We start from the raw sequence: 16,688 nt of genomic DNA on the forward strand, positions 1-16,688 counted from the left end.
TTGTCTTTTAGAATCTGAAATTTTTCCTGTTTGCCCCTAGACTGCTAGTTCTAGAAGAGCAGTTCGTGTTAGTCTTGTTCATTACTGTAGGCTTGGAGTCTGGCGAGAGGCAAGGACGCAATAAACAGTGAATGAATGAAAGAATGCAAGCTTGCGCAGGTTAATGAATTTGTGGGCACCACCCCTCCGGCCTTTTATCATTCCTTTCTTCTATAAACGCTGGCTAAGCCGGCCCGATGTGGTTCGCAGCCCGCCCTGGAAATGAGCACTGCCAGGTCCCGGCCCCGGAGGCGCGGCCCCGCCGGAGGGGACCCGGGGTGCTGGTGCCCGAGTGGAGGAAGGTCGCTGAGCGCCCACAGGGCACAGTCCGGGCCCGGGCGGACCGACGGCGCGAGACAGACGGACAGCCAGGCGGATGGCACCGCACGGATGCGAGAAGCGGGCGGCTCTGTCCAGTAGAGCTGAGGGCGGCCCCGCGTCCCGACTGCGAGCAGGACGCCGGGGCGGGCCGAGAGCGGCGGGGGCGGGACAGGACAGACGAGAATCCCGCGGAGGTGAGGCCGGGGGCCCGTCCCGCCCCCGAGGGCAGGCCCTGTGCGCCCGCCCCGCCCTGGCCCTCTGGGGTGTGGACTCCAGCTCCGGCTCTGCTCCGCTCCCTCAGCTCGCGAAGCCGCGCCGCCGCCCGCTCGGGCTGTCCGGGTGAGGGGGCCGGGGAGGGGGCGCCGCGGAGGTCCCGGGCCCAGGAGATCTGGCCGGGACAGGAATGCGCTCGGGCTGCAGGGCCTCCTGACTCAGCCTCATGCTCAGATTTCGGGGTTTCTTTCCCGGGCGGGGAACGCTTAACTTCCTCATTCCTGCCTGGACCCCTTCTTCCAGCTGGCTTGGCCTGGCTGGAGACCCGGCGGCTCGGGACCCCTTGCAAAGCACCCCCCCCCCCCCCACCCCGGGGCCCCTTCCTCTGCCCCGCTTCGGGGCCATCCGGGCCTGGCCGGTTGTTCCTTGGCATCCTGATTAAGGGACAGGAGGCGGGGCTCGGGCGTTCTGTATGAAGGATCGGAGATAGGGGATGGAGATTAGAGGCGAGTTGGCAGGGCAGTGCGGACCGATGGATTCTAAGCAAAGAGAGATTAAGAGTCAGCGGGAGCCGGGTGGGGGAAAGCGGGGGACCTGGGGAGACTGAGGACCGTGGGGGTGGAATGGGGGGATAGAGTTCTGCAGAGCGGATCACCGTTCTGAGGCCTCCCCATATTCCCAGGATGGCGGCAACCCCCCAGAGCCTTTTTCCCTCCGGGGATGACCTGGACTCCAGCCAGTTACAGATGGAGCCCGATGAGGTGGACACCCTGAAGGAGGGAGAGGACCCAGGTACACAGGGAGGACGGCCTCGGGGAGAGGAGGAGGAGGGCTGAGACCTTCTGGAGTCCACATTCTTCCACTTTCTTTCCCACCAGCCGACCGGATGCACCCCTTTCTGGCCATCTACCACCTCCAGCCTCTGAAAATGCATCCCTTGGTGTTTGCCCCTGGGGTCCCCGTCATAGCTCAGGTGGTGGGCACTGAAAGATACACCAGTGGATCCAAGGTGGCTGGGCTGGCCCCAAGGGAGTGGGAATGTGGGGGGGGGGGGGCTGGCCAGAGTGAGGGGCTGCCTTCCAAACAGGGAACATCCATTCAGTTCCTCACTCCCCCAGGTGGGCACATGCACTCTGTATTCTGTCCGCTTGACTCACGGTGACTTCACCTGGACAACCAAGAAGAAGTTCCGTCATTTCCAGGAGTTGCATCGGGACCTCCTGAGACACAAAGTCTTCATGAGTCTGCTCCCTCTGGCTCGGTGAGGGGGACAAGGCTGCCTCCTGTGTAGGGCAGATGCCCCTCACCTCGAGGCAGCCGGGGGTGTCACTGGCCCAGCCCCCATCGCTGCTTTCTGCCTGTCTCATCCCCAGGCCACAACTGACCCTACCCCAGCTACTTTTCTCCCCCAACTCTGGCCTCCTGGGCCCCCTCCTCTGACCCCGGTTACCAGGAAACCTTTCCTGTTCAGCTCTGACTGTCTGTGGTTCTGGGCCAGTATCTCAACTGGGCTGGATGCCCAAAGTGCCCTTGGCAGCCTCCCACCTTTTTCTGTCTCCATCCTCAGGGTAGGGGGCATTCCTGCTGCTACCCTCTAGGTCTCCTCGCCTCTTCCAAGTCCCCACCTCCAGTGCTTCAGGATCTCAGGCACTGAGCCTCCAGCTCCTACTGACCTTCCCTCATCCCTTCCACAGTTTTGCTGTTGCTTCATCTCCAGCCCCAGAGGGAGACAGCAGAGAGATACCCTCTCTACCCCGAGCAGGTCCTGAGGGCTCCTCCAGACGTACCGCTAGCAAGCAGGTGGGACCAGACACCAGGTCCTCTGGGAAGGTGTTTGGGTGCAAATGGTTCTGGTCCCATCCGTCTCTCTGTCTTCCATCCCTTCACTTCAGAAATACCTGGAGAATTATCTCAACCGCCTCCTGACCATGTCTTTCTACCGCAACTACCATGCCATGGTAAGGTCAGGGGCTGGTGCTGGGTCCCTTGAGATGAATCGGGGGCAGAGGACCAGGGTTGGTAGGATTTGAGGGATTGACAATGAGTCTCTCCTCTGAGCCTTTTTCTTTCTCTGCAGACAGAGTTCCTGGAAGTCAGTCAGCTGTCCTTTATCCCAGACCTCGGATGCAAAGGATTGTGAGTGTCTGACACTCTTCACCCACTGTCTGCCAATGTCTGAATCTTTCCCTCCCTGAGAATAGGGAAAGCAGGGCAGGGTGGGCTGGGGGTCTGATTTTATCCCCACAGGTTTGAACCCTGGATCCCTCTCCAGCACCACTTCCTGGTTTTCCCCACAGGGAGGGGGTGATCCGGAAGCGCTCAGGTGGCCACCGCGTTCCTGGCCTCACCTGCTGCAGCCGAGACCAAGTTTGTTATCGCTGGTCCAAGCGGTGAGGGCTGAGTGGAGTGGCTGGACAGTGGGTGGGGGTGAGGAAGGAGATCCCAGGGTGGGGGGCATGAAGGAACGGCTGGAGCCCTTCCACTCCAGGTGGCTGGTGGTGAAGGACTCCTTCCTGCTGTACATGTGCCTGGAGACTGGCTCCATCTCCTTTGTTCAGCTCTTCGACCCTGGCTTCGAGGTGCAGGTGGGGAAAAGGAGTACAGAGGCACGGTATGGGGTCCGGGTCGACACCTCTCACAGGTAAGGCCTCCCTGGTATGGACAGGCCCCTGGTGAGTGAAGAGCCAGCCTGGGGCCCTAAGGGGAGATGCGTGGAAGAGACCACGGAAGAGAGGAAGGTGTTCCCGCCCCATCCCTCTGGAGATGGCCATGATTTGGAACCAGGGAACGTTCTAGCCAGATGCTTGGGGCTGCTCCTAGAGGCTGGCCCAGAGCTTTCTCTGGGGTTGAGGGGGAGTGGGAACAAACAACAGGTTCCCTTGCTTGCTCACTCCCTTGGGGAGAGGGAGGAACGGAGCTGCTTCCTTATGTGGGATGAGGGTAGGGATGTGTCCAGAGGTCAGGCCGGAGGGGTGGGTTAGATGTTTTGCCCCTCCTTTAGGTGGTGTTGTGTACAGGGGGCATGTACTATACCCTGCTTTTGCTCTGGGCTTTGGGCAGTTGGGTTTTTGGTCTCTTTGTATCTTTTGTCTAAAATTTGCCCTGACTGCTCATGCACAGTTATTTTTAGTCCCATGTAGTTTCTTTGTGTTTTGTTGCTCCAGGAGAGGTGGGTCCAGGTGCAAGCATTGCAGCAAAGGGTCCCAGGTCCCAGGCCTGTCTCAGAAGGGCTTTTGGTGCAAAGAAAGGGCACTCCGTCCATTCATTTATTTATTCAATAAACCTGAGGGACTTCCCTGGTGATCCAGTGGTTAAGACTCCATGCTTCCACTGCAAGGGGAACAGGTGTGATCCCTGGTCAGGGAACTAAGATTCCACATGCCATGCTGCATAGCTCACCCCTTACCCCGCCCGAAAAAAAAACAGACAACAAACTTGAGCGGCTGGCACAATACTAAATGCCAAACACCCAACTGTGAATAAGACAGATGTATGCCCTGTCCCTGTGAAATCAAGTATGGACTGAGGAAGGAGGTGGGGAAGAGCAGACAGCTAAAGGAAGAGGGTTTCTGGGCCAAGCCAGAGGTATGGAGGGTGAGGATGGTGGTCCATCCTTTGTTCTTGCCCAGGTCCTTGATTCTCAAGTGCAGCAGCTACCGGCAGGCACGGTGGTGGGCCCAGGAGATCACCGAACTGGCCCAGGGCCCGGGCAGAGACTTCATTCAGCTGCACCGGCACGACAGCTATGCTCCTCCCCGGCCTGGGACCCTGGCCCGGTGGTGAGACACTGATGTCCTTTCTGAAATTGTCAGTGGTCTTTCAACCTCCTTGGTGTTCTCTGAGTCCTTGATCTTCTCTCTCCTCTGACCCCTTCTGACCTCAGTAACCTACCCTTTGACTTCTCCAGTCGCCCCCACCCCCTGACCTTTGATCATTCTGATTCCTCTGATTACCCTCTGATCTTTCTGAACCCCAAATTAGGTGATCTCTGACCCTGAGCTCTCTGACTGACCTCCTGTGACCTTTCTAACCCCCTTTCACCCCACTGACCCTCTGTGTTCTCAGGGATCTCAAATCTCTCTGATTCATTCGGTCTATTTAATAAACATTTTCTAAGCACCCATTATGTGCCAGGTCCATGGCAAGGATAAGACACAGTAGGTGATTCAATCATGAAACAGTGGGAATTTGCCACGCTGGCAATAGACACAGAGTACCAAGCACAGATGAGGGGCACATGCTCTAGTGCAGGATGTCTGGACTGGCTTCCCAAAGGCGGCAACTCGGAGGTTCGCATTAGCAAGATAAAATGGAGAAGAGCGGTCCCTGCAGAGAAGCTAGAAAGAGTCTGATGTGTTTGGGATTCATGAAGGCTGACTTGTTCCAGTTTGAGGAGCAGAAGCCAGAAATGAGTCTGGAGCAGGGGACTTCCGTGGAGGACTAGTGATTAAGACTCAGCGCTTCCAATGCAAGGGGTGTGAGTTTGATCCCTGGTCAGGGAAATAAGATCTTGCCTGCCATGTACAGCGCGGCCAAAAAAAAAAAAAAACTGGTCTCAGGGCCTGATCAGTGCCTCTCCTGCTAGCTAAGGAGGTTAACTTTTATTATAAGCAGAGAGGAGTCATGGAAACAATTTTTCCCTCCCTTGGTGTTAGTGTTGAGAATTTTGTGGTTTTTTTGAATTTTTACTGGAGTTGATTTAAATGTTGTGTTGGTTTCAGAAGTACAACAAAGAGAACCAGTTATACATATGTCCACTCTTTTTTAGATTGTTTTCCCATATAGGTCATTACAGAGTATTGAGCAGAGTTCTCTGTGCTCTATACTGCTGCTGCTGCTAAGTCACTTCAGTCGTGTCCGACTCTGTGTGACCCCATAGACGGCAGCCCACCAGGCTCCCCGTCCCTGGGATTCTCCAGGCAAGAACACTGGAGTGGGTTGCCATTTCCTTCTCCAATGCATGAAAGTGAAAAAATAAAGTGAAGTGCTCTATACTAGGTCCTTATTAATTATCTATTTTATATATACTACTGGTAAGATGCTTCATAGTAGTATATACATTTCAGTCCTGATCTTCCAATTTATCCCTACTTCCCCCATTAGTCCCTGGTAACCATAAGTTTGTTTCCTATATCTGTAAGTTCATTTGTACCCTTTTGAAATTTATTTTTTAACAAAAGAACTGATTGTGCCAGTTAGTATGAGCCAGGAACTGTTCTGAGTGTTTTATGCATCGTTGTTGTTGTTGTTTAGTCGCTAAGTCATGTCTAACTCTTGTACGATGCCATGGACTGTAGCCCACCAGGCTCCTCTGTCCATGGGATTTCCTAGGCAAGAATACTGGAGTGGGTTGCCATTTTCTTCTCCAGGGGATCTTCCCGACCCGGGATTAAACCTATGTCTCTTGCACTGGCAGGCAGATTCTTCCTGCTGAGCCACCAGGGAAGCTGCTTTATGTTTATGAACTTACTCCCTGACACAGGTACAGTTGTTATCTCCATTTTCCAGATGAGAAAACTGAGTCAAGGAGAAGTTAAATAATTTGCCAAGGTCACACACCTTGTAAACAATAGATTCAAATGCAGGCAGTCTGGGTCAAGACCCTGCTCTTCACCATCAAACAGAACAGTTATTAAAAGTCTAACAGGGGCTTCCCTTGTGGTCCAATGGCTAAGACTCCTGTTCTCAATGCAGGGGGCCTGGGTTCAATCCCTGCCGAGGGAACTAGACCCCACATGCTACAACAAAGAGCCTACGTGTCACAACTAAGACCCTCTGCAGCCAAATAAATAAACAAATATTTTAAAAGTAAATAAAAGTCTTAACAATGCATAACTTGCACAAGCCTTTACCTACTCTCCATACCTTAGTTCTTCCCTACTCCCCCTCCCACAAATCCCATTTCTCTCCCCAAAAGTGATCCTGGTAATAGTTTGATATTTATCTTCCCAGATCTTTTCCTGCATATCTCTTCCCCAAAATAATCTTGGTGATAGTTTGATATTTATCTTCCCAGGTCTTTTCCTGCATATGTTCATGCACTTGTGCATATATGTTACTTTTTGTTTTAATGTAAAGAAGATCATGTGCCCTCTCCTTTGTTTTTTTTTCCACTTAATACATGTGTTAGAGATTAGGCATTTACATTATTTCCCACTTCCAGTCTTATAAACAATACTGCCATGAACACAATATTTGCCTAAGCATTTAATAGGATATCTTCCTAGATACAGAATTACTAAGTGTATTTAATGGTATTAAGGAGCATGTACATTTAATATTCTGTTAGATACTGCCAAGTTGTCCTCTAAAAAGGCTATAAAGCCAATTTATATTCTCACAGTCTATGAGAATACTCACTTCCCCCATGCTGATACTGAGTGTTACCTGTGATTTTAATTTTTGCCACAGTGGATTTAAAAAGTGTTATTTTATTTTAATATCAATTTCCTTGTTTAGCAATGATATTGAACATCTTGTCAACTATGACTGGCCATTCTCTCCCTGTGAGCTATCCATTCTTATTCTTTGTTCAATTGGCTTATATGTCTTTTCGTTACTGATTTGTTGGAACTCTTTATATGTGACAGAAAAGGCAATGGCACCCCACTCCAGTACTCTTGCTTGGAAAATCCCATAGATGGAGGAGCCTGGTGGGCTGCAGTCCATGGGGTCACTAAGAGTCGGACACGACTGAGAGACTTCCCTTTCACTTTTCACTTTCACGCATTGGAGAAGGAAATGGCAACCCACTCCAGTGTTCTTGCTTGGAGAATCCCAGGGACTGCAGAGCCTGGTGGGCTTCCGTCTATGGGGTTGCACAGAGTCAGACACAACTGAAGCAACTTAGCAGCAGCAGTTTTATATGTAATGTATTAATCCTCCCAGTCTTTAGTCATTTTCTTTAGTTTATTGTGTCTTTTGTAACTTTTAATTTTATTTAGTTCATACTGGCAAGTTTATTCCACTTTGAAATATCTGCTACTATCTGACCTCTGTGATCACTCTTGATCTTTGACCTTGCTATCACCTCTGACCCATGACTGTCCTTCGGTCTTCACTCTCCAGAGCTTTCTGGCTTCTGACTTCCCTGATCTCCTTGGCTTGGCCTCCCCCCAGGTTTGTGAATGGGGCAGGTTACTTTGCTGCTGTGGCAGATGCCATCCTGCGAGCTCAAGAAGAGATTTTCATCACAGACTGGTGGTAAGTGGGAGAAGAACCTGAGCAAGAAAGGGTGGGTTAGTACCTGCAACAGATCAGCTTATGGGTCAGAAAAGGAGTGGAAGGGGAGGAGTGGCTATTGTTGGGAGCTTAGCTTACCCTCACCTGCTGCCCTGAATCCCAGGTTGAGTCCTGAGATTTACTTGAAGCGTCCAGCCCATTCAGATGACTGGAGACTGGACATTATGCTCAAGAAGAAGGCGGTGAGGAGAATGGTCTGGCTGGAGGGGAGGTATGGTCAAGGGGTGGCTTGTGGGTGGAGATTGGTTGGAAGAGACTATAGCATGGCGGGGGGTTCGGGGGAAGGTAAGGAATCTAAAACTTGAGGAGAAGGAGATGTACCCATCCTGGTTCAGTCTCACAGACATCACCTCTTCCACTTCCCTAGGGAGAACTCCCTTAGAGAAGAGGACCAACCTCCCTGTTCGTGCCCTTCCTCTCCTTGATGTAGACTTTCCTCCCAATACCCTATACACTCTATTGTGTTACAGGGGATGGACATATCTGTCTCTCTCATTGGGCTGATGAATACCACTAGCTGCAGTACAAGGCACAGTGTCTGCTATGTTGGGAGCATCCATCGATGTTGATGGATGGGAGGAAAGACATGTGGATGATGGAGAGTGTGTGGGTGAGGGGATGGATAGATGATGGAAAGGGAGATAGATAGAAGGATATGAGGTTGGGAAGGTAGATCCCAGGAGAGTGGTAGATAGATAGGTGAGTGATAGATGGTAGATAAGGGGATGAGTAAATTGTTGGGAAGATGGATGGCTAGATAATGCTAGGTAGGTGGGTAGATGTGTGGATGGATGAGTGAGTGAGCAGATAGATGATATTCAATCTAAGTTTCCTGTAAGCATCAAAACAGGGTGTCAGTGGCATAGCATTGAGGATCTCTGGGTGGAGAGGAGGAACATACAGGAATCCTGAGGGTGGGAAAGGATTATTAGGATCTGATTCCCTCACTGACCACCAGGAGGAGGGTGTCCATGTGTCTGTACTGCTGTTCAAGGAAGTGGAGCTGGCCTTGGCCATCAACAGTGGCTACAGCAAGAAGGCACTGATGCTGCTGCATCCCAACATAAAGGTGACTTGGGCCCCAGAGACCCCTCCTCTCTGGCCCTCCTCACTACACTTCCCCACCCTCTCAACCCTCCCTGTCCTTGAACAGCTCATCCTTCCATCTTCCTGTTCCCTGCCTCCTCCAAACGCTGCCTCTGGCTTCTCCCACCTACGCCAACCCTCATGAACTCCCCCATACCTGCTCCAGGTGATGCGCCACCCAGACCAGGTGACACTGTGGGCCCATCATGAGAAGCTCCTGGTGGTGGACCAAGTAGTGGCCTTCCTGGGGGGGCTGGACCTTGCCTATGGCCGCTGGGATGACCTACACTACAGACTGACTGATCTGGGGGACTCCTCTGAGTCAGCTGCCCCCCAGGTAATCCCCCAAGGCCTTCCTGAGCTCCCCCCAACTCAATTAATGTAAATCCACACCCCTTCCCAGCTGCAGCCTTCCTCTTCAGTCATAGCCCTCATTCAAGTTTCCTAGGCCTTTCTGGGACCCTAACTACCTGCTTTGAATATACTGACTCAGTTGCCTCCCCATGACCACTACCCATTCCTCTAGAGATTTCAAATGCATCTGAAGGGGAGGGCCCGGGAATCAAACTCTCTCTGTTTCATTCTTCCTCTGTATGTCTCTCTGTCTCTCCGTCTTCCAGTGCTCCTTTCTTCTCTTTGGCCTGGCTCTGTGTGATCCATGACTTCTCCTTGCCCCTGGCTTGGGTGTGTTCCCCCTACAGCCTCCCACCTCATGCTCAGACCTTCCAGCTACCCCCGACCTCACGCACAACCAACTCTTCTGGCTGGGCAAGGACTACAGCAATCTTATCACTAAGGACTGGGTGCAGCTGGATCGGCCTTTTGATGGTAGGGGGTCCACCTTCTTCAAAGTCCCTGAGAGCTGGCAGCCGGGGCAGAGGGCGGGTCTGGGTCTGAGGATGGGATGAACTGGGTCAGGTGTAATGCCACCTCCTCTCTGGTCAGCACCTCCTCCTCCCTGACCCAAGTGTTCCCAAGGAACCGTCCCTGACCTCTTCCCTGACTCTCCTGGGACATTCTCCCTCCCCCCAGATTTCATTGACAGGGAGACTATGCCACGGATGCCGTGGCGGGACATTGGGGTTGTGGTCCACGGATCACCTGCCCGGGACCTTGCCCGGCACTTCATCCAGCGCTGGAATTTCACCAAGGTGCTTGATCCCTCCGAGGCTGGAGGGTGGGCGGGAGCTAGGGGCAGCCAGCCATCTCCCACTGACTCTGCCACCCCTCCGCCTTAGACTACCAAGACCAAGTACAAGATCCCCATTTACCCCTACCTGCTGCCCAAATCCACCAGCACCGCAAACCAGCTCCCTTTCACGCTTGCCGGAGGGCAGTGCGCCACTGTGCAGGTGAGGCTCGGAATTCAGCCCGCCCTCTCCCCGCTGCCTTCAGCGCTCTCCCTGACCCAGAGGGCCCTCCCGCCCCCGCCCCCGAACCCCTCCTCTCCTGGACTCAGGAGACACATCCTATCCGTCGTTCCCGCAGGTCTTACGGTCAGTGGACCGCTGGTCAGCGGGCACCCTGGAGAACTCCATTCTCAATGCCTATCTGCACACCATCAGAGAGAGCCGGCACTTCCTCTACATTGAGGTCTGTCGGAGTGAGGGTGGAGCAGAGAAACTTAGGATATCCTGTCAGTGGGCTCAGTCGTTGAGGGCTGGCATAGCTGGACCTGGAGAACTTGGTGAAGCCTTGACCCAGGGCCGGGAGCCTGGAGATGGGGATGGCAACAGGGAGCTGAGGGCAGGAACTGCTGACGGGGGCCGGACTGCTGACGTCTGTCATTGGTCCCTGCTCCAGAATCAGTTCTTCATTAGCTGCTCAGATGGGCGGACGGTGCTGAACAAGGTGGGCGATGAGATTGTGGACAGAATCCTGAAGGCCCACAAGTAAGGCGGACCAGCTTGGAATCTGGGGGTTATGGGCGTGTTTGTAGACTAACTAGAGGGGTGAGGGGAGGGGTGGGGCTTGGGAGAAGGGTCACACCTCTGACTCCGCCCCTCCTCAGACAGGGGCAGTGCTTCCGAGTCTACGTGCTTTTGCCCCTGCTCCCTGGGTTCGAGGGTGACATCTCCACAGGTGGTGGTAACTCCATCCAGGCCATTCTGCACTTCACTTACAGGTGACCACCGCCTCACCCCTCCCACCCCAACCCCTGCCAGACTCTGGCCCTCCATGGCCCCATCCTGATCCCTTCTTGCTGGACTGTTGAGGTCCACCTGTTTTCTGACATCCCCCCTCGCCCCCCACCCCCGTCCAGTCTCCGCCTTCCTCACCCATTCTTTTCGCTCAGGACGCTGTGTCGTGGGGAATATTCAATTTTACATCGTCTCAAAGCAGCCAGTGAGTTCTGGGGGCTGGGGGTTCAAGCCCTGGACCCCCGGGGAGGGGGAGATTGAGGGACTGGAGCCCCAGGGATGGAGGGACGGAGGCTGTCACGCCCGCATGCTTCTGTGGTTACTGCCGGAGCCCGTGGTGGCCTATTAGTGCAGAGAGAAGTATATAGACCAGGCTATATAGGGCTTCTGAAGTGAGGCGGTAGATGGACCAGGACTCCATCTGCAATGGAGGACACCTCTCACCTCACTCCCTTCCCCCCATCTCTTGCTCACAGTGGGGACAGAATGGCGGAACTATATTTCCATCTGTGGGCTACGCACACACGGAGAACTAGGCGGGCACCCAGTCTCGGAGCTCATCTATATCCACAGCAAGATGCTTATCGCGGATGACCGGACAGTCATCATTGGTCAGTGCTGGGTCCCCAGCAACGAGTGGAGGGTGGGGAGAGGTGGAGCAGGGCCCAGCCAGGGGCAATGGGATGGGACTGGGTGATGGAGATTGCAGCTGACGTCCAGTTGGGGATGGAGGCCAAAGAAGGCGTGTTGCCCACAGGCTGGTGCTTGGGTAGAGGTGATGGGGTGGGGTGGGGTTCCCTGGGCTCAGGAAGACACAGTGTGTCCTGCATCCACCCAGGCTCAGCAAACATCAATGACCGGAGCTTGCTGGGGAAGCGGGACAGTGAGCTGGCTGTGCTGATTGAGGACACAGAAATGGAGCCATCCCTCATGAACGGTGTGGAGTATCAGGCAGGCAGGTTTGCCTTGAGTCTGCGGAAGCACTGCTTCAGGTAGAGCCAGGTGGGATACTACAAGGTGGGGGGAGGTGGAAAGGGGGAGGGTTTGCCCTTTAAACAGGTGTGAGGATTGTCCAGAGGTAGTACTGGATTGCTAGTACTTGTGCTATGCTAAATCATTCAGTTGTGTCTGACTTTTTGCAACCCTATGGACTGTAGCCCACCAGTCTCCTCTGTCCATGGAATTCTCCAGGCAAGAATACTGGAGTGGGTAGCCATTCCCTTCTCCAGGGGATCTTCCCAACCCAGGGGTTGAACCTGGGTCTCCCACATGGCAGGCAGAATTTTTACCACCTGAGCCACCTGAGAAGCCCTGATTTTACTGTTTAACCATGCATCTATTTTCAATTACCTGGATAGGCACACCATAACTTTTCTGGTATTTAGGCCCTTGAAGGATCTTATTCTAGCCCTACTGGGACCCCTTTCTCCTGCAGCGTGATTCTAGGGGCTGCTGCTCGGCCACATCTGGATCTCCGAGACCCTGTCTGTGATGCCTTCTTCCAGTTGTGGCAAGACACAGCTGAGAGCAACGCCAATATCTATGAGCAGGTGGGTGGGGGCTCGGGGAGTGCCGGCCCAGGGAAGTTGAGGGATTATCCTGTCCAGGGTGAGATGGAGAGGAGCCACTTCACACAGCCATTCTCATAAGGAGATGAGGGTCTGGGGACATCATGGGATTCAGGGTCAGTGTAGGGGGATATGTGTAGGGTGTGGGGAGTGGGGGCATGTAGCCCAGTTGGGCTTGGCAGAGTCTCCTCAAGCCTTCTTGGCTTCCATGCATACCCCACCCACAGATCTTCCGATGCCTTCCATCCAATGCCACACGTTCCCTGCGGGCACTTCGGGAGTATGTAGTCGTGGAGCCCCTGGCCACGGTCAGCCCTCCCTTGGCCCGGTCTGAACTCACCCAGGTCCAGGGCCACCTCGTCCACTTCCCCCTCAAGTTCCTGGAGGATGAGTATTTGCTGCCCTCCCTGGGTAGCAAGGAGGGTGTGATGCCCCTAGAAGTGTGGACATAGCTGCAGCTCCTCTGGCCTGGAAGAGGTCACCAGCCTCTGGGCTACACCACCTCTGGTTCTCTGCCCTCTAACCCTCAGGACCAGGGCGATGCCTTTGAGACCTGGGGGAGGCAGGCATCCCTGGAGGGGACTAGAGAAGTCACAAAGGACCTTTTTTGGGAAACAACCAAAAAGGACACTCCCAACCCCAGGTTGGGGAGATGGAAGAGGGTCCCAGAGAGCTTCCTTCTCCTTGCTGTTCAGTTCAAACCACTACTACAAAGGAGAAGCAAGATTCCTGCCAGGATGCCTGGGGTCAGCCTCCTACTCCAGGAGGACCAGACTTGGCCCTGGGCCTTCTCATCTCTCCCTTGTCTTCCTGCTGTGGAACCCCCTCCCTGCCCCAGGGCCTCTCCCAGCTCATTACTGCCAAGGCAGAGAGAAGGATGGAGCCACTGCTGGCTTCAGCGCCCATGGTGGGGAGGGGTGGGAGGGAGGATGCACACTAACCCCCTCCACCAGCTGCTGACAGACACTAACTTTGTATTCGTTCAATAAGCATTTCATAAATAAAAGCCTAGAAAAGGTCCTTGTCTCTTCCTTGGCTGAACCGAGTGTGTCTCAACGGCCCCCCAGGCCCACACAGGCCCGTCACCCCATCTCCCCACCCCACTCCTTTCTTTCTTTGGCTTCATCTCAGCTCTGCTCCACTTGTCTGTGGCTTTTGGAGCTCCATCACTTGGTGCTGGGAAGACCAGGTGTTCACACAGGGCTGCCTGTGTAGGAGGAAGCATGGACCCAAACCGGGACTCCTGGAGGAAAATAGAGCCCAGGGTGCAGCTGCAGGTGAGGGAGGCATCCAGAGAAGGGCCCAGAGGGGCCGCACCTTGTTCCTCAAGTGACTGCCCAGGGGAGGCTTAGGGAAGCCCCTGGGAGTCCGTAAGGGTATTGGCTTGAGGTCAGGAAGAACTGGGCCCAAGTCTCGGGCTTGTCACTTTTTACCTCAATGGCCTTGTCAAGTCACATCACTTCTCTGGGCCTCGGTGGTCCCAACTGGGAAATGAGAATGAAAGTGAAACTCGCTCAGTAGTGTCCGACTCTTTGCGACCCCATGGACTATACAGATCATGGAATTCTCTAGTCCAGAACACTGGAGTGGGTAGCCATTCCCTTCTCCAGGGGATCTTCCCAACCCAGGGATCGAACCCAGGTCTCCCGAATTGCAGGCGGATTCTTTACCAGCTGAGCCACAAGGGAAGCCAAGGAAATGGGAATAATAATTACATAACTGTCTTGCTGTAAAGATTCAGTTGTTGACTTAAATATTTATTGAGCACATGCTCTTTGCCAGACATCATCTAGACCCACAGCAGTGAGTACTACAAAGTCCCCACCCTCGTAGGACACAGCTTCACTGTCCAGTACAGTAGCCACCAGCCACATTTGGCTATTTACACTTAAATTTATAACAATTAGAACTAGGTAAAGATTTAGTTCCTTGCATCAGCCACCAAGTGGCTGGGAGCCACTCGCAGCTAGTGGCTAGCATACTGGATGGAGACCATTTTTGTCATTGCACAGAGTTGGCACTGATGCAGAGGGAAGAAAGTACACGTCATTGCGTATGAGAGTGTGTTGTTCAGTCGCTCAGTTGTGTTCCACTCTTTGCGACCCCATGAACTGCAGCACGCCAGGCTTCCCCATCCTTCATCATCTGGAGCTTGCTCAAACTCACGTGCATTGAGCTGGTGATGCCACCCAACCATTTTGCCCTCTGTCATCCCCTTCTCCTGCCTTCAAACTTTTCTAGTGTTGGGGTCTTTTCTAATGAATCGGCTCTTTGCATCAGGTGGCCAAAGTATTGGAGCTTCAGTTTCAGCATTAGTCCTTCTAATGAAGGACTTGAGGATTGACTGGTTTGATCTCCTTGCAGTTCAAGGGGCTCTTAAGAGTCTTCTCCAACACCACAGCTCAAAAGCCATCAATTCTTTGGCACTCAACCTTCTTTATGGTCCAACTCTCACATCCATACATAGTTACAAGAGAGTATAGCACACACTGGATTGAGGAGGGTTACCTCCCATGGCAGGTAGAGAGAAAAGCTAATATAATGGGTATACAGAGAGAGCTCTTTGAACTGGTGACTTTATTATTATTTTTTTTTAACATTTATTTATTTGGCTGCACTAGGTCTTAATTGCAGCCTGAAGGATCTTCAGTCTTTGTTGAGGCACGTGGGATCTTTAGTTGCAGGATGCAAAGTCTTAGTTGTAGCATGTGGGATCTAGTTTCCCTGACCAGGGATCCAACCCAGGCCCACTGCCTTGGGAGCATGGAATCTTAGCCACTGGACCACCAGGGAAGCCCCAACTTTTTTATTTCTCAAGTTGGGTTGTGGGATATAAATTTTATGCATATTTTTTCCATATCCTTTTGTATATCCGAAATATTTTGCAATTGGAAAAAAGTTTAGCACAGTGCTGGCTCTTGCCCTTCATCCCTCTGGTCTCACCCCTCAATCTCAGAATTGAGCAGGAAGAAACAGAGGGAAAACACAGTGAGTAGTTTAGGAGGCTTTCCTGGAGGAGAGGTCCTTGTGGATGATGACGTGGAGAGAGGGGATGCTGTGGCTTTGCTGCCATCCTCTCCTTTGAGTGCAGCCCTCTCTTCCTCTGAAAAAGCAATTTCCACACAAGCTATTCCCCCTCCCTTGTATAGCGGTCCCCAGGTACTAATTGGCATTCTGCTAATTAGCCTCATTGTCAGCACTAAGTGCCTCTTTCCCTAGGGGACCATTATCTCATTAACTGTGGGGTGGAGGCAGCAGCTGCCCTGGGACTGGGCTGGGGTAGGTGGGCTTCTGCTTCATACCATCTGTTGGTCTATCTGCTCTGCCCTCATTGGTCATGGAGTTTCTTGAATGGAGACCCCCACAGGGCAGGGAAAAGAGCAGTCAGAAGAGTTGGCTCTAGACCCAGGATGAAAAGAAGAAATCCAGCTTCCCAAGATGGGTGGGAGGATCTGAGGGTGGTTGTGTCTGTGCAAAATATCCATCCCTCAGGGATCCAAAATTTGTCTTATTTTTAATACTTTTAACTTTTTTTCCCTCCCAATACTTATCTGGCTGCCCTGGGTCTTAGCTGTGGCACATGGGATCTTTGCTGTGGCACTGCAACTCTTTGTTGCCACATGTGGGAGGCATTGAGTTCCCTGACCAAGGATTGAACCCTGGCCCCCTGCATTGGGAGCATGGAATCTTAGCCACTGGGCCACGGGGGAAATATCTATTTTAACTTTTCTTGATGCCCAATTCAGGACTTCCTCCACCACATTACCTCTTTTTAAATTATTACGGACAGTTTCACATGTACATAAAATTAGAGAATAGGGGATGGTGATCCTTTAGGTACCCATGCATCAATACTCCAGCTTCAATAATTATCAGCACGGGGACTTCCCTTGTGGTCCAGTGGTTAACAATCTGCCTTGCAATGCAGGGGACATGGATTGGATTCCTGGTGGGGAACTAAGATTCCCCATGCTGTGAAGCAGCTAGGAAAGATGACACAACAAAGACCTGAGGCAGCCAAATAAATAAATAAATATTAAGGAAAAAATCATCGGCATGGGGCCAATCTTGTTTCTCC

The 16,688-nt window shown here is 52.8% G+C and overlaps 1 protein-coding gene across 3 annotated transcripts; it reads left to right on the top strand.

The window, feature by feature from the left end:
• The first annotated feature begins 314 nt into the window (after nucleotides 1-314).
• On the top strand, nucleotides 315-13,628 carry PLD2 (phospholipase D2). 3 transcript variants are annotated; one of them, XM_045164870.1, is made up of 25 exons: nucleotides 318-699; nucleotides 1,256-1,365; nucleotides 1,452-1,582; nucleotides 1,692-1,834; nucleotides 2,268-2,373; nucleotides 2,466-2,531; nucleotides 2,651-2,709; nucleotides 2,871-2,963; nucleotides 3,062-3,214; nucleotides 4,203-4,352; nucleotides 7,693-7,776; nucleotides 7,919-7,997; nucleotides 8,774-8,884; nucleotides 9,068-9,238; nucleotides 9,603-9,729; nucleotides 9,934-10,052; nucleotides 10,140-10,253; nucleotides 10,390-10,494; nucleotides 10,705-10,793; nucleotides 10,913-11,026; nucleotides 11,198-11,247; nucleotides 11,519-11,653; nucleotides 11,881-12,034; nucleotides 12,478-12,592; nucleotides 12,838-13,628. In XM_045164870.1, the coding sequence occupies exons 1-25, from the start codon at nucleotides 416-418 to the stop codon at nucleotides 13,060-13,062; spliced, it is 3,087 nt and encodes a 1,028-aa protein (XP_045020805.1). In that variant the 5' UTR covers nucleotides 318-415; the 3' UTR covers nucleotides 13,063-13,628. The 3 variants fall into 3 exon arrangements, with proteins under 3 accessions (XP_045020807.1, XP_045020806.1, XP_045020805.1); XM_045164871.1 differs by lacking the exon at nucleotides 9,068-9,238 and having other exon boundaries at nucleotides 317-699; XM_045164872.1 differs by lacking the exons at nucleotides 11,198-11,247; nucleotides 12,478-12,592; nucleotides 12,838-13,628 and having other exon boundaries at nucleotides 315-699; nucleotides 11,881-12,023.
• Nucleotides 13,629-16,688: the final 3,060 nt, after the last annotated feature.

Source organism: Bubalus bubalis, chromosome 3, assembly GCF_019923935.1.
Source record: "Bubalus bubalis isolate 160015118507 breed Murrah chromosome 3, NDDB_SH_1, whole genome shotgun sequence".
In the NCBI taxonomy this organism is placed as follows: Eukaryota; Metazoa; Chordata; class Mammalia; order Artiodactyla; family Bovidae; genus Bubalus; species Bubalus bubalis.

Bases quoted from the DNA above. Each gene is read 5' to 3' on its own strand.
- PLD2 (XM_045164870.1), top strand. From the start codon at position 416: ATGGCACCGCACGGATGCGAGAAGCGGGCGGCTCTGTCCAGTAGAGCT. The intron at 3,215-4,202 runs GTAAGGCCTCCC...GTTCTTGCCCAG, and splicing joins CGGGTCGACACCTCTCACAG to GTCCTTGATTCTCAAGTGCA. The intron at 7,998-8,773 runs GTGAGGAGAATG...ACTGACCACCAG, and splicing joins TTATGCTCAAGAAGAAGGCG to GAGGAGGGTGTCCATGTGTC.